The sequence below is a fragment of the Zerene cesonia genome, chromosome 14 (genome assembly GCF_012273895.1).
Source record: "Zerene cesonia ecotype Mississippi chromosome 14, Zerene_cesonia_1.1, whole genome shotgun sequence".
NCBI lineage: Eukaryota > Metazoa > Arthropoda > Insecta > Lepidoptera > Pieridae > Zerene > Zerene cesonia.
In genome coordinates, this window is record NC_052115.1 from 5,419,603 (window position 1) to 5,434,045 (window position 14,443).

Sequence of the window (14,443 nt, forward strand, 5' to 3'; positions counted from 1 at the left end):
AGATTCGAAATTCAAATGTAATATTTTTTTATAATTAAGTGTAACAGTATTTATGGCCAGACTAAGTATATACCTGGGCCACTTGTACAATGAACCAATGTTCGCCCTCATGTAGTAAAAAAAAACATTTAAATTAGTCGTTTAACAAATGTAGGTTTTTATATTTGTGCAAATGTGATTAACCGGGCAAAACTTATAGAAAATTATTACAAGAAATAACCTTATCATATTAAATCTATTTCTATACATCACAGTCTATTAAATATTACCAATACTAACGCAGTAACTATTTGATAAGCTGTACTAATATCATAAAACTAAGAGATGTAATTCTTTAGTACCTACTATACATGATTGTTAACTTTCAAAAAGAATTTATGAAATTATAATGTTGAATCCTTATCAAAGCAGAAACTTAAGCTATACTTAATTCGTTTAAATTTATCCCAAGACCAGCGACTTTAATGTCTAACTTTAACAAAATTATGTCCTTAAAAATAAATAATATAAATGTCCGAAAAACTTTCACAAAATTTTTTACCAACGAATATAGTTAGAGATGCTTCTCTTGAAAAATTATTATTAGAGACTAAAAAATATATTTCTCATTTCAACACAGTTCGCACGCGGTGACCCGACTTATGATGTGATCAACGATGCGTTAACTATTTTTGCTATAAAGTACATATAAATCATGCATAAAAAATAAGAATTTCAGTGTTATTTTAGCATTGATATAAATATATTCTTTATAATTCGCTTAGTAGATATTTTATGAGTACCTGCCGCTGTAGTGGCTTTTAACAATTTTAAATATTTATTAAAACGAGAAACGTTGGCGAATGTAGGTTAAATTGAAATTATTTTATTCATGAGTCTTTTTGAATATTCGCTGAAGCTACACAAGACGTGAAACCTGAAGGGAATACGATAAAAGGGTTACTAACGTATCATCAAAGCAAGTATAATACACGATTTCCTAAAAAAAAACTCTATTATAGCACTATGGGAAAATTGTTAGGTGCTAACAAATGTATCTATAAAAATATGATTTTATCTTATTAAGGCTATTTGTTTAATGTATGTTGATGTATTCTTTATTAAAATAAAAATAATACACTTCTTAATTATTTTCAATACCTTATTTTGAGATTAATTATAAACGCTTATAACCGTTGTCGTAACGATAAATGTTGCAAATTTCTTTGTAAGCTTCTGACGGACCACTATATACATATGTGAAGTAAATTTAATAATATTAGTAATGAGATGAGACAGATTAATTACGACCATTTCTTTACGTTTTGACTAAAAGTTTTATTCTTACGTCGTTACGAAACACACAATGTATGTAGATAAAAGATTATATAATATGTACAATTAGAGCGAAACCATTGGTTAAGTGTCGTATATTGTAACTGAAAGACTATCATTGGATATGTGTAATAATATAGTTATCAAGAACAATCGAGACACAAAAAATACTCATCTCGAACGATCCTCAACAAACTGCTTAGAAACTACATTCGTGTATTTAATTAAAACTTTCCCGGTTCACTACATTAGGTATGGGACAATATGTATCGTCTAGATACAACATTGTTTGTATAAATTTGATTTTTGTTTTACGCCTTATGTTATATCAACTTGCGTATTACACCCTTATAACATATATTACAGGTACGAAGAGATACCTAATTTAAACTATTCGACAATAGGGGAAATGTTATTGTAAAAAAGTATGCATATTGTATTAGCAGCTTGCGTTTTCTTTAAATCGAATATTTACTATTCCAAGAGAAAATGTGTCAAAATACAAAACTTACAATCAGATTCCTTGGTAACGTAGGTACATCATCACATCCCTATGTATCATGCAAATCTGCCATAGCACAAAAAATATATTAAAACATATTATATTATCCTTATATTTTTAACCGCAAGTTTCTTTTTTTCTACATAGCTAATACTAAACTGGCAAAGCAAACTGACAACGGATATACCCACGAGGTACAACAGTTCGCAAAGGCAAGGAAAGTCAATATAAAAGGCTCGTACAATATTCAATCCGAAGCATACGTATAACTGGTATAACGCTACTTGAACTTTACGTTTTCATATTACATGGGTGACTTTCGCCGATATTGCTCAGTCTATGTTTAATAAGTACGAGAGTTTCGTGCTAGATTTAATGTTAACAAAACAACATGATTTTTTATGGTATTGAGGAAAATTATGTCAGGAACCAGTGCAAGTAAAATTTGAATTTGGAATGTTTTGAGAATTATGCAATGCGCAGAAAATGTTGCTTATTCAAAATTATAAGGAAGAAAGATTTGATTGTTTGTTGGTTATATAACTACTCGACCGATTTAAAAATTCTTTTACCAATAGAAAGCTCCGACTTTACAGAATCATATCTAAAATACTTAGTCATATCAGAAATGATACTATTGTTACAAGCGTTTCTTAAATTAAGATCAATTAATAAATCTCATATTTTAAGGAGTTTATAAGTTTATTAAACAATAATGAATGTAGTAACTGTAATCACTTATAGTTTTTTATTTATTTTTTTATATCATAGCTGGCAACTGAGCTGGAGGATCTCGCTTCTCCGCCCATGAACATTCGCAAAGGCTCAGACCTCTGCTTTTAAGGGGTAAGGGATTAGGAAAGGATGAATGGAAAGAAGAAATGGACAGAGAAGGGTGAGGAAAAGTAAACGGGCATTCGGCTCCCACAATCACCGTAAGAAACACAACAGTATGCTATTATTTCCCGCCAGTTATCTATGTGGGTGTGGTACCTCCCCGGCGTGAGCTGGCCCAATTCATGCCGAAGCGTGCTCGACTCCCACACTACATGGTGAACTGAAGGAGGACATTGATATAAAAAATTTACCGTTCATTGGACATTGTAGAAGTGCATCTATACTCAAGCTAGGCATGGACTTTGTAGTTAGATATAGTTTCAATCAATTAATTGACCCGCTCGTAAACATCTAGCCAACTAAAGATATATGTATGTAGTACCCTATTTAAACGCGCAATTGTTCCCGAGAACTCATATTAAGAACGATTTATAGTGAGGGATACTTAAACTCTAGAATATATTTTTATATAATACGTGAAGATAAATTTCTACACTACTCGTAGCTTTAGGATCTATTAACGCGTAGCTATAGCTACTGGACAGATAGACCGATCTGAACTGTATAGGCAACTATATGTAATTCCAGTTGTCCAGTTGTCTATGTACGAAATTTCATTGCAATCGGTTCAGTAGTTTTTGCGTGAAAGAGTTACAAACACACACACATCCTTAGAAATTTTCGTACAAAATTTCACTTTAATTTATAATATTAGTCATCATCATCAGCCCATATATGTTCCCACTGCTGCGACACAGGCCTCTTATGAGGGTTTCAGCCCATAATCCACCACGTTGGCCAAGTGCGGGTTGGCAGATGTCACATGTCGTCGAACTTTTTTGATTCGACTCGGACAAGCTGATTTCCTCACGATATTTTCCTTCACCGTTTTAAGCAGCTATATGCGCAGATAAATTGAAAAATCATTTTATTTCCTGCACGCTCGCCCGGTCTTGAACCCCGACTTATCGATTTTGAAAACCGAGGTTCTCACCGCTGAGCCACCACTGCTTTTATTATAATATTAGTAGGATAGAATCAAAAAGCGCATTTCAAGCTAGATCTCATTAAAATTTATTTAATTAATATATGTGTCCTATCTAATGATTCGCTTCGGATGTAAAAACGTTACAAATAGATAGTTACGTTCCTATTTATTATATAAGTATATATATACTTATACTTAAAAAATAGCTATTATACGTATACACACACAAGACAATGTCTTGCTATTTTTGAATTAAAACACGTCAGGTATTTCACTGAGATAACAGTCCTATAATTAATAGAAATATGTTAAATTCGTAATATCATATCAGACAATTTTAAGTTTGTACATCAATTAACGAAACTATTAACTTCATTAATTAGATTCAAAATAATTACGAGCGGGGAAGTAATATCGAGATCTCGATTAGATTTATAGCTTTGCTATGATGATGACCTTGCAAGCAGCGTGTTTGAAAGTTATATTTATTAATATACAAGTCAACAATTTAATAGAATTTAAAATTCATTTAAATAATAATTTTTTTTTTGTCGTTTTCCTAATTTATCTTTCTGTAACCAAAACAAACAGTTTTGTATGAGTATTTATCAGATACTTACTTGATTCTTATGGATAAATAAATGAATTGATTACGAAATAGATATTGTGGCTAATCTTGTAGAATTAACATTTAAAAGCTACTGGAAAGGAAGTGAAGTGAAGCTAATCAAGATGTAAATATATTACTTAGGGATGACAACAGATAACGCTTAAAAAAGTATCTCTATATAAAATAAAGTGGTGTTAGTTACACTATTTATAACTCAAGAACGAAATTATCGATTAACCGATTTAGATGAAAATTTGTGAAGAGGTAGCTTAGAACTAGGGAAGTTTTTATCCCGGATGTCCCAAGGGAACGGGATAATGCGAGGGAAGGTCTTTCCTGCGACTACGCGGGAAAAGCAAAGTAAACTAGTTTATAAAAAAAAAACACTTGAAAAAAGCGGCGATGTCAGCTAGTATAAAACCTTGGATATAGCCGCTAGCGTCGAGTCTTTGGTATGAATCACATGACCGCGAATATGGGACAAGAATCCAGCGGAGACGCGAATAGTGTTTACGCAATGCCGACTTGATTGAGAAATCTTGCATCTTATAAATACGGACGGGTTCAAAATAAAAATGAAGAACGTTATGTTTCTGTGTTATATATTTCAACATCTATCAGATACAAACTAAAGGCAATGAACTTTATTTGATTGTTGATTGTTTATTTTGTTATAAGCAACATTTAGAGCATATATATTTTACAAATTTTACAAAATTTATTTTAATTACTATGTATATAGGTTCTTTTTTGAATTTCGAGTAATATCTTTCCTTAAAAATATATGAACATCTACAGTTGAACATTTGGTGTTATCTTTTTTCGTCTGTTTATTGATTATAAACAGATAAATGATCAAAATATCATCACATCATTGTAGATAGTTTTACCATTTTATTAATTGCGTAAATACTTACTCATATGTTTTTCCTAACCTACATATTAATGTTACTTGAAAAAATAAAAGCACTAATCATTCAAGGAAGGAAGCAATATATATCCTTTAATATTATTAATATTTACTAACTGTAACCCGCGACTCTCGTCGTGTGTACCCGAGTAAAAAGTAGCCTATGTGCTAATCCAGACTATAATCTATCTCTGTACCAAATGTCATACAGATACGATACGCATCAAATAGTAAGTAACAAACATCCATACTTACAAACGTTTATAATATTAGTAGGATTATGTTTCTCCTATTTTAAAGCAAATCTCAATCGATTTAATTGTAAATTTTGATATCATTTACATTGACAGTCTCCCTCTACTCTCGTACCTCTTGTAATATATGATGGTACTGTTTGGTGTCTATTACAGTTTATTTTCTTGGATTCTCATGTCGTTACTGTCATTACCAGACGACAGAGCTTTAATATTTTTATCTCACTTTATATGTACAACTCACTCCTCAAATTTAAATTGTGTGTTACAAATAAGTTTAAATACCAACTGACACTATAATGCATAATTTGTGAATAAATCGTTAATCAGCATCAGAAATGTATTTATGGCTATTAACATGTTATCGCAAATTGAGTGTAAATTCTGAACCCGACTACGTACATCAATCAAACGCTTCAAAAATTCTATTCATATAATATAAGCAAAGCCGATAAAGATACGAAATGCGAAGCTGGTATCGATTATTCATCTAGATTGTTTAACGATTCAGAAAATTGGGCACATGCGTGAAATATGAAATTGGTGGTTATACACACACTACTGCAGTTACTACCATTACTGCATGTTATTTGAACTGAAATTAAATTTAGTTATGTGATACTCTACGGGAAAGTTTGAAGCAGTTAAAAAGCTGAATAGATCGAGTTCACATTTGTAACATACACACAACAGTACAGCTCTACGGTTTTTGTATGCCACAGAATGTATTTTTATGGGAGCATTTTGAAGGCAGTCTAATAACGGATGGGATGTCGTATGAGGAACTGCTGTTAAACGTTAAGTACACACAAGCGAAGCCGCGGGCTAAAGCCAGTCGATAATGTGCACGTGTCATACACATGTTATCCTCTGCAAGCCGTAAATCGACAATCACCAAGCAAACACGGAAGAGTTTCGGTTAGAACCGCATCAGAGCTGACTGCTAAGTGTTTCTAATGCCCTAGTAATTCCGACCCTTGACATTGGCCGCAGATTTATGTCCATTTGCGACGACCGGTTGTTTTTGTTGGACATTCGATAAATGTCTTCCTGTGTTCGGACATTGAATGTCATTGAATGAACTGGCGATTTCAATTTAATTTCTCATTACGAATGAATGAATAATTTAGACGTCGATTTGTAACACGCTCAAATGTTAACCGGAATTATATAAGCGGTGTCAATGTTTACAAATGTTCTGACATGAAGCCGCATTCACAACCAGTTTTCATTTTATTTGGTAATAATATATAACTGTATTTGTAGTGGTTTCTAATGTTTTATTAAACTCGAGAATTCTTGACTTGTAAATGTTTTTAACAAAAAACTAGACCACCTTCAAATTAACAAAAATAGACTTAATTAAAATAGGACCATATATAGAGGTACCAGCTTTATCAATCGAGTTTGTAAGCTCCTCCTTTTTTTGAAGGAGGTTGAAAAAATAAATTCAAATAACGATGTGTGTTTGTGATCTTAATGTGTATATGTGTAATTTGCATGTTCCAAAGTAAATTAAATTGTATCAGAAAAGGATCGGGATGAAGTTTGACTTCTTTACTCTGCGACATGGTTGTATCTTGGTATAACTGGGATCAGGTCTGGACAAACTTCTACTTTATACCACAAACTTTTTAATATTACCTTATCCCCATACTAAGATTTGTCCAATTTTGACAATATCCATTGACTAATGAATTAATTGCGTTGAACATGCTTGGTATTTTCTTTCCATTAAAATAATTTGACACAGTGCGAGTCATAAATTAAAAAGAAGTAAAGGGATAGAAGATTAGTAAAAAGCGATCGATGTTACGTGTATCGATTTCATAGACACTACTTTGTAAAATCAATCTGTATAATCAAACATTCAATAACAACCATATGTTTTATTCGGAATGCACAGCACAAACCACGAGAAATAAAAACGTATGTCGGCGTTCATTGTCCACTGATTACAGTACGCTCCATCAGCACTATTGTCCCTTCAATAAGCCACAATGCCTTTGATGAGCGTTTTAGTGATAACCTAATTGCTACTTGTTGCAATCTCGTTTTTGCATATTTTCATGTTGATTTTACACCTGATAATAAAGTCGTTAATGGCATGTCAATGCCATTAATATCTTGGTTGTATTCTTTTAAGTGCAAACCACATTTTTGTCATTTAGCTCCATGACATATTTGTGGGAATACAAATATACAAGTTTATGATTGGTCTCAATAATAGTACGGACGTATTTGATATAGAAAGATTAAATTAAATAACACAATATCCTAACTGATTTTCACTCAATGCAATAACAAAATAATAAATAATATTTAACTTACAAAATGAAAGCTATTGGTTAATTGCTATTTATACATGTTTATGAATTTATCTCTGTTCATATATTTGCTAAGTAAATTGTGGTTGTACATAGTCATTTTATTTTATAACTAGCTATATCGTAAGGCGTCACCTGGGTAAAAGTAGCCTATGCTTTATTTCAGATTTATCTCTTTGTCAAATTTTACACACATACTTCGCTGTTTTCGCGTGCAAGAGTAACAAACATTCATCCATCCGTATACTTATTACTTATAAATTTTCGCGTTTATAACATTATTAGGATATTCTAATATATATTTTCCGTTGACGTTTAGACCGTTGTAAGACTGGTATTGTTCAAAGCATTTTCGCTCAGATAAAGCCCGCATTAATTATAAAATAACAATAGTTAATTATTTTACTTTGAGTAAATTCCAAGCTCAAGTTCAAGTAAATTTATAAGATGTAACAATTTCAATGAAAAATGAAATTCAATGAAAAACTACACAAACACAAATATCGTTTGGTTTTTTCCGCATACACTTATTAAAACGTGGCCACTATTCCTGTACAAAATTGGATAGCTGTTGTCCGTAGTAGTAGTTATATTATTTTTATCCATGGGTCACCTTGTGTTCATAAGTCTGATATTTCAAGTTATGAGTTATGAAATTACTGTTTACAGAATAATAATCTCACCATAATCTTGTTAAAAATGTAAAAAACAACTGACGCGAAACCTCATTTTCACACTTCTAAAAAAGTACACTCACATTTGAAGATTTTAGGCGAGATCAAAGTGCTGTTGGATTTAATTAAGGCGCAGGTATTTCACTCTAACAAAAGAGTTAACCTCGGGTTAAAAGTGCACGTTCAAAAGTTTCAAATTATTTACCGCAGACAGCCATAAATCCCGCTAACACGGATTCTCTTTTATGAAGGTGAAAATAGAGAATTTTCTATCGTAAAGTAAAATAAAGTCGAGTCTAGCCTCGATTTACTGCTAGATCATAAAGTACTAAAGAACTGTGATTGATCGTTTATTGTGTTGTCTATTTTCATTTTATATTATATAAAATACTTAAAAGATTTTATAGTTGCAATAGACTCTGATTGATGGCAGTTTATATTATAAAATTCTTTGTTATTCAGACAGAAAAATACAAACAGAGGATTGAATTTTGTTCTGTATTAAATTGCTTATTATTAACTCTTGCGATATTAATTTGTTACGAATGATTTTGACGACTCTTAAATTTTATTTGTTGTATTCGCTTTGACGCTTTGTTAGTTTTCATCATCATCATCATTTATATATGGGTAAGTTCATTGTCACAGAACAGTAAGTTAATTTCATATAAATAGGCCGTCGTCGGTTTGGAAGCATGCGTGATCAGGGGGCGCCTTGTAACACGGAAGTTCCACGCATACATTCACTTAATCTCGTCTGGACCCGAAAAGCCGATATCAAGTATATACAATACCGCGCAGTGCGCCTGGTTGTGCGCCGATTAGTCTTAGAAAGCCTACTGTTCTGTGTGTACTGTATTTAAAACAATGAGAGACAGATATTTTTCTTCTTCTTGGTTCTAAAACAAATCGATTTCATCACGATGCTATACCGATTGGAGCAGTGATGTTGCAGATCAATTTCGAAAATGAATTTGATTTTTGCACACTCGTCAGTTCTGTATTCGAACCCTTGACCTTTCACGAACTCAATTATATAAAAGTAACCTTATTGCTAAATATGCATTTGGTTCCGTCATCGCCTCTTCTATTGTCTATGTGTTAAATATTGTAATTGTGTTGCCTGTTCTTATTTTAAAATCACACAGGCCTTGCTCGTATAAAATAAAAAATAAAAACACCACATTATAGTCCACACACACACACATATTTTACTCCTAAAATCATCGGTAGTCTATACAACACTTTTGATTTAACTTTTTATACATAACTAACATATAAGCTAAACAAAACATATCCAGAAGTTGTGAAACTGATTTTAAATAAAAAAATATTTCTAACTAGGTTACCAACTCATCCCGATATGCGATTCATTAATTCAATGCGCAGCATTAATGAATGTATCGAATCACAGTCGTCAATCGATTGCCCGACATCTGTGTCTAATCGACTCCATCGCGGAAGCCATGCTGATACCATTTGATAAGTGAACGTTTGGAAATTACAAACTATGATGATATACCGCGTAACCTGAGGTTATAAGTTCAAAAAATTTCTAACGATATCATTTGACCAATGCACACCATGCATAGTTCTCGCTTCCATGAGAATGCCGGGACAAAGGACATGTATTCTCCTATGTCTCCTCCTCCTTATCCTAAGATTAGCGCGTACAACTAATAAACAAATAAACTCTTTATACTTATAGTTTATTTATTAGTGTAGATTATAGATGTAATATAATTCAATTGATGTGATTAAAGATGTAATATGAATAAATATTTGTTTCTGGTAAACAACGAAAGTAATGAAAGTGTAAAATTTCACAGTGGGTAGAAAAGTTGATAAACGTGTTTTGAAAATAAAAAAAGTAACAATAATCATATTACCAAAAAGATTCTATTCAAAAGCTAAAAATACCAGCCAGTGCATCTCGAAAAAACTTAAAAAAAAAAGATCCAATAAGAATGTATCATTTGGCCACGACATTGTTTTCCTCCGTGGAACATTGTTTACGAATACCAGCGCCATTTCCGTTATATTGTTTTCAATTGGTTTTTATTTAAATGACATTATAAAGTGCACATTATAAACATTTATTTGTTATTCTCACCTAATGTATTTTTAACTACTACATTATTTATAAAGGTATAAATTATATCTTATGTATAGTATTGTTAATTTATCTAATGAACTGCCTAATATCTTCGAGCAATGCAATCATAATAAGTAACAAAGATTGTTTTACCATCCTAGCTCTATGGCTTTTGAAAATTTTCAGTATACAAGTATTTAATTAAAAACGACTCCTTAGTATATTGTAATTAAGTATATTCATGTATGAAAAAGCTGAAATGCGGTCTTGAATGGCTTTTTAAATAAGCTGGATAAAGTTAGGTTAATAGAACTCATTGCAACTAAATTTAACTTTCAATGTAATGGGCATGCTTTATAGACGGTTAAGAATGTTAATTTAATATTGCTTGACCAATAAAAGCGAATGAAAATTGTGTAATTTCAGGTATATTGACAGTTTTTATGAGTACAGTTATTTGTTAGTTTAGTTTTTAGTTTGAACGCGAATAACGCTTTTTTAATACGTTTATTGAATTAAAAGTAGCACTCATTTTTTATATACGACAAAATAGATTTTTTATGGGTGTATGCCTGTAGTATTCCACGTATTCCACTCGTGGGAAATAAACTCTAAATCTAAAAGATACCGCATCCTTTTTTTAAATTATTCGTAACAAATAATTTAAAATACAACAAATAACAAGTAAGTATAGTGAAATAGACGCTTGGCTATTTCGAAGACGAGATATATTTATCAATACCTGTATGCTATAGCATAGTTATATGTTATTTACACTAATATCATAAGGAGGAAACTTATTTTTGTATTTTTGTTTGTATGTTTGTTACGTTTACAGCACACTTTCACTTACAACAAATTCTTTCACCATTAGAAAGTTTCAACTTCACTGAGCGACTTAGGCTTTATGTACCACGGGCAAAACCGGGCCAAACAGCTAGAGAAAGGAGAAATAAAGGAGAAGAGAAGAGAAGAAGAGAATAAAGGAGAAGTCAGAGGTGGAAATTCGATTGAGATTAATCATTATTTAATAACCCAATACTGTTTTGCAAGTTCTCCTCCTAAAAAAATATTGAATTCACTCGATATAATATGAAGACAATGGTTTAAATACAAGTTTTCAGATAAAATTAAAACATGGGATAAAATTTATTTACATTAATTCCACGTTTACGTCGAGTTTGCAAGGAAAATATAAAGTTTCTTGTTTTACTTGAATCTCAGAACGTACCCTCAAGTTATTTAGCTGGGTTAAGTAACTCCAAGGGACTTAAACCTAATTAAAATTGTGTATTCATAGCATTTTGTAGAAGGCGATACATTTAATGAGACTAGCAAACATTTGTTATGTAATAAGTTTAGTAGACCTTGCTCCACCACTACTAGCTCCATGAGAATACAGCATCATCTATTTGAATAGCAATTTCTAAAACAGTAAATTATAACTTATAATATGTCTAAAAGATTCAAAATTCAAATTAGTATGGAAGACATCAGAATCTTTTGATACCTTAATCCCCTTTGAAATATTTTACGTATTAATAATTTATTTTGCCAGCAATTCAAAACACTTTTTTCAACAATTAAATAATACCAGTATTATACTTACAGGTCAAAGAAAGTTACGTATAGACATTATCATTGAAAATTAACAAAAATGTGAACATCTTATACTCATTTACTGACTCATTAATGTCATAACAAATTTAAAAAAGTACCACTAGAGTTCAATTTATTAGATTAATTGTGGGTCGTATTACAGCCCAGCGGCTCGAAATAACTACCAACTCTTAGTAGACATTTACGCAACTACAACCATACTAAAGTGTTACGTTAGTAGTAATTAATTCAGTCCAATTGCAGGGATCCGGGCCGTTCCATAGATCTTTTCTCACTATTACAGAATGTCGGAATTTCGGCCACGGCGGTTAAACTCGACTAAGACAAAATGTACAAGTAAGTACGTAAACACAAGAGTTCTCTTATTCCATACCTTTCTTTAGTGCGAGGGGACGAAAGGGCTTAAGTACTGGAGGCAGATTAGGCGCAGAAACTACGTATCATACAAATGTTATAAACGCAAAAGCTTGTTTAACGCGAAAACCACTAAACGAATTTTGATAATACTTGTCAGTGATGTAGTTTAGTGCAGAATAACATATGAGCTATATAAAACTTGACCGCCTCCTTGGTACAGTGGTTAACGTGTGAGCTTAGAACCGAGGGGTCCTGGGTTCGATTCCCGATGGGGACGCACAAAAAGAAATGTCTTGGTCTGGCAGGACACAGAAGGCTGATCACCTACTTGTCCATAAAGAAAATCGATCAGTGAAAGAGATGTATATCATCTGCCCCATACCCTAGTAGGGAACACGGGAGAAGTCCCGTGAAGTAAGTGAAGACTTAACTTATAGAAAACAATACATGATATAAAAATACATTCCACATAAAGATGATTATCCAAACGTACAATGATCAAAGAACATTTATCTATTAGCGATAACATCATTTTTATGGCCGTGTCACAAACGTGCATAAAATTGATAGATATCCCAACGATTCCGCCTTATTTCCTGTAAGAGATCCAATTTGAAGTTACGACCGGCGTCGTAAATTGTACATAGTTGCAATTTATTACATCTCCATTTGAAAAATATATGAAGTAATCTATGGCTTGGTGACGAATATCTATGGTATTTCATTTGCAGAATATACTTTCCACCTCCACCTCTCTGGCAATTGTTCAAAATATTTTTCCGTAATAGACTACACTGTTAAAAACGACTGGAACTTTAATTGTCATCTCAATTGATATTTCCAACAAATTCTAAAACAGCCAAGTTGATACGTTCCATTAAGTTAATGCTCGTAAGAACTAATCTAGTCCATGTTTATGTTCTACTTAAAGAAATAATAAAGTACATACCTGAAACTACTGCACGGGTGTATAACCCAGTGGCCAGCCGCCTTCTGCCTGATGCGTTCTTTCATCAGCGCCTTCTTTGAGCCGAAGAGCTTCATAGCTAGTTTGTTGTCGGTGGGTTGGAAGAGCGCCTGCAATTGGTTTCTGAGGAAGCCCTGCTTGGCGTCTGGGGCTGGTGGGGCTGGCTCCACGGGCGTGCCGTACAATGACACATCGTCCAAGCCACCGAAATGGACTTTGCCGGTGCCGCTGCCTTGTTTCAGCGACATATCAGCGTCGCCTGCAATCGAATCGATATTTGAGATACACTTCTCGAAATTGCATTGTTATTTTAGTACAAACTATACAATTCTAGTTTTTTTCATAATTGGGAGGGTTATTTACAGCAACAAGAGAATTTTAAGTAAGTATTGCTTTTGGTTCCTTTGTTTTGAAATTACGCTAATTATGATTTATAGTAAGTTCAATTATTAAGGTAGTAAGGAACTCACTCAATACCTAATTTAATTTAAGGGATATAAAGAATCATTTAAAGTTTTGTGTGGGTGAAACAAAAGTTCAGAAGACTTAATTTCTTCGTATAAAATTGTAAGATTACAAAAAAGAGACAGATAAGATACATTACTCAAAACATTCAGAAAATGGTATAAAGATTATGATAGTCAGACAGTAATGATAAAAGAAGAAAATACTCATGATTTACTCGGCTTGACAAAATTACTGAGTACCAGCTTAATGGTATCATAATACATTACGTCTTTTTGGCAACAGACAAAGCTCTTTATGAATATGAATTAAGATAAAAATAAAAACAACGATATGCAGATCATATAATGATTGTCTGTGGTTTCATATTTAATATGTAACAGTTGGTTGAATGTGTCTCGAAATAATAAGCCATATTATGTCATTGATATGATATATTTGTTTTTGGAAATACGTATTTCTTTATATAGTTTATAGTTTGATTTGAAGCACCTCCGCGGTAATTAATTTCTTGGTTGGTAGG

General features: G+C 32.3%; 1 protein-coding gene across 11 annotated transcripts in view; it reads right to left on the reverse strand.

Annotated features, from left to right (window-relative positions):
• The window catches only part of LOC119831591 (potassium/sodium hyperpolarization-activated cyclic nucleotide-gated channel 2), a 184,929-nt gene that overhangs the window by 27,479 nt on the left and 143,007 nt on the right, over positions 1–14,443 (reverse strand). For all 11 annotated transcript variants that reach the window (XM_038355003.1, XM_038355004.1, XM_038355002.1 and 8 more), the window contains one exon: positions 13,438–13,714. In XM_038355003.1, the coding sequence (XP_038210931.1) occupies positions 13,438–13,714 (277 nt within the window). The remainder of the gene's footprint in view (positions 1–13,437; positions 13,715–14,443) is intronic.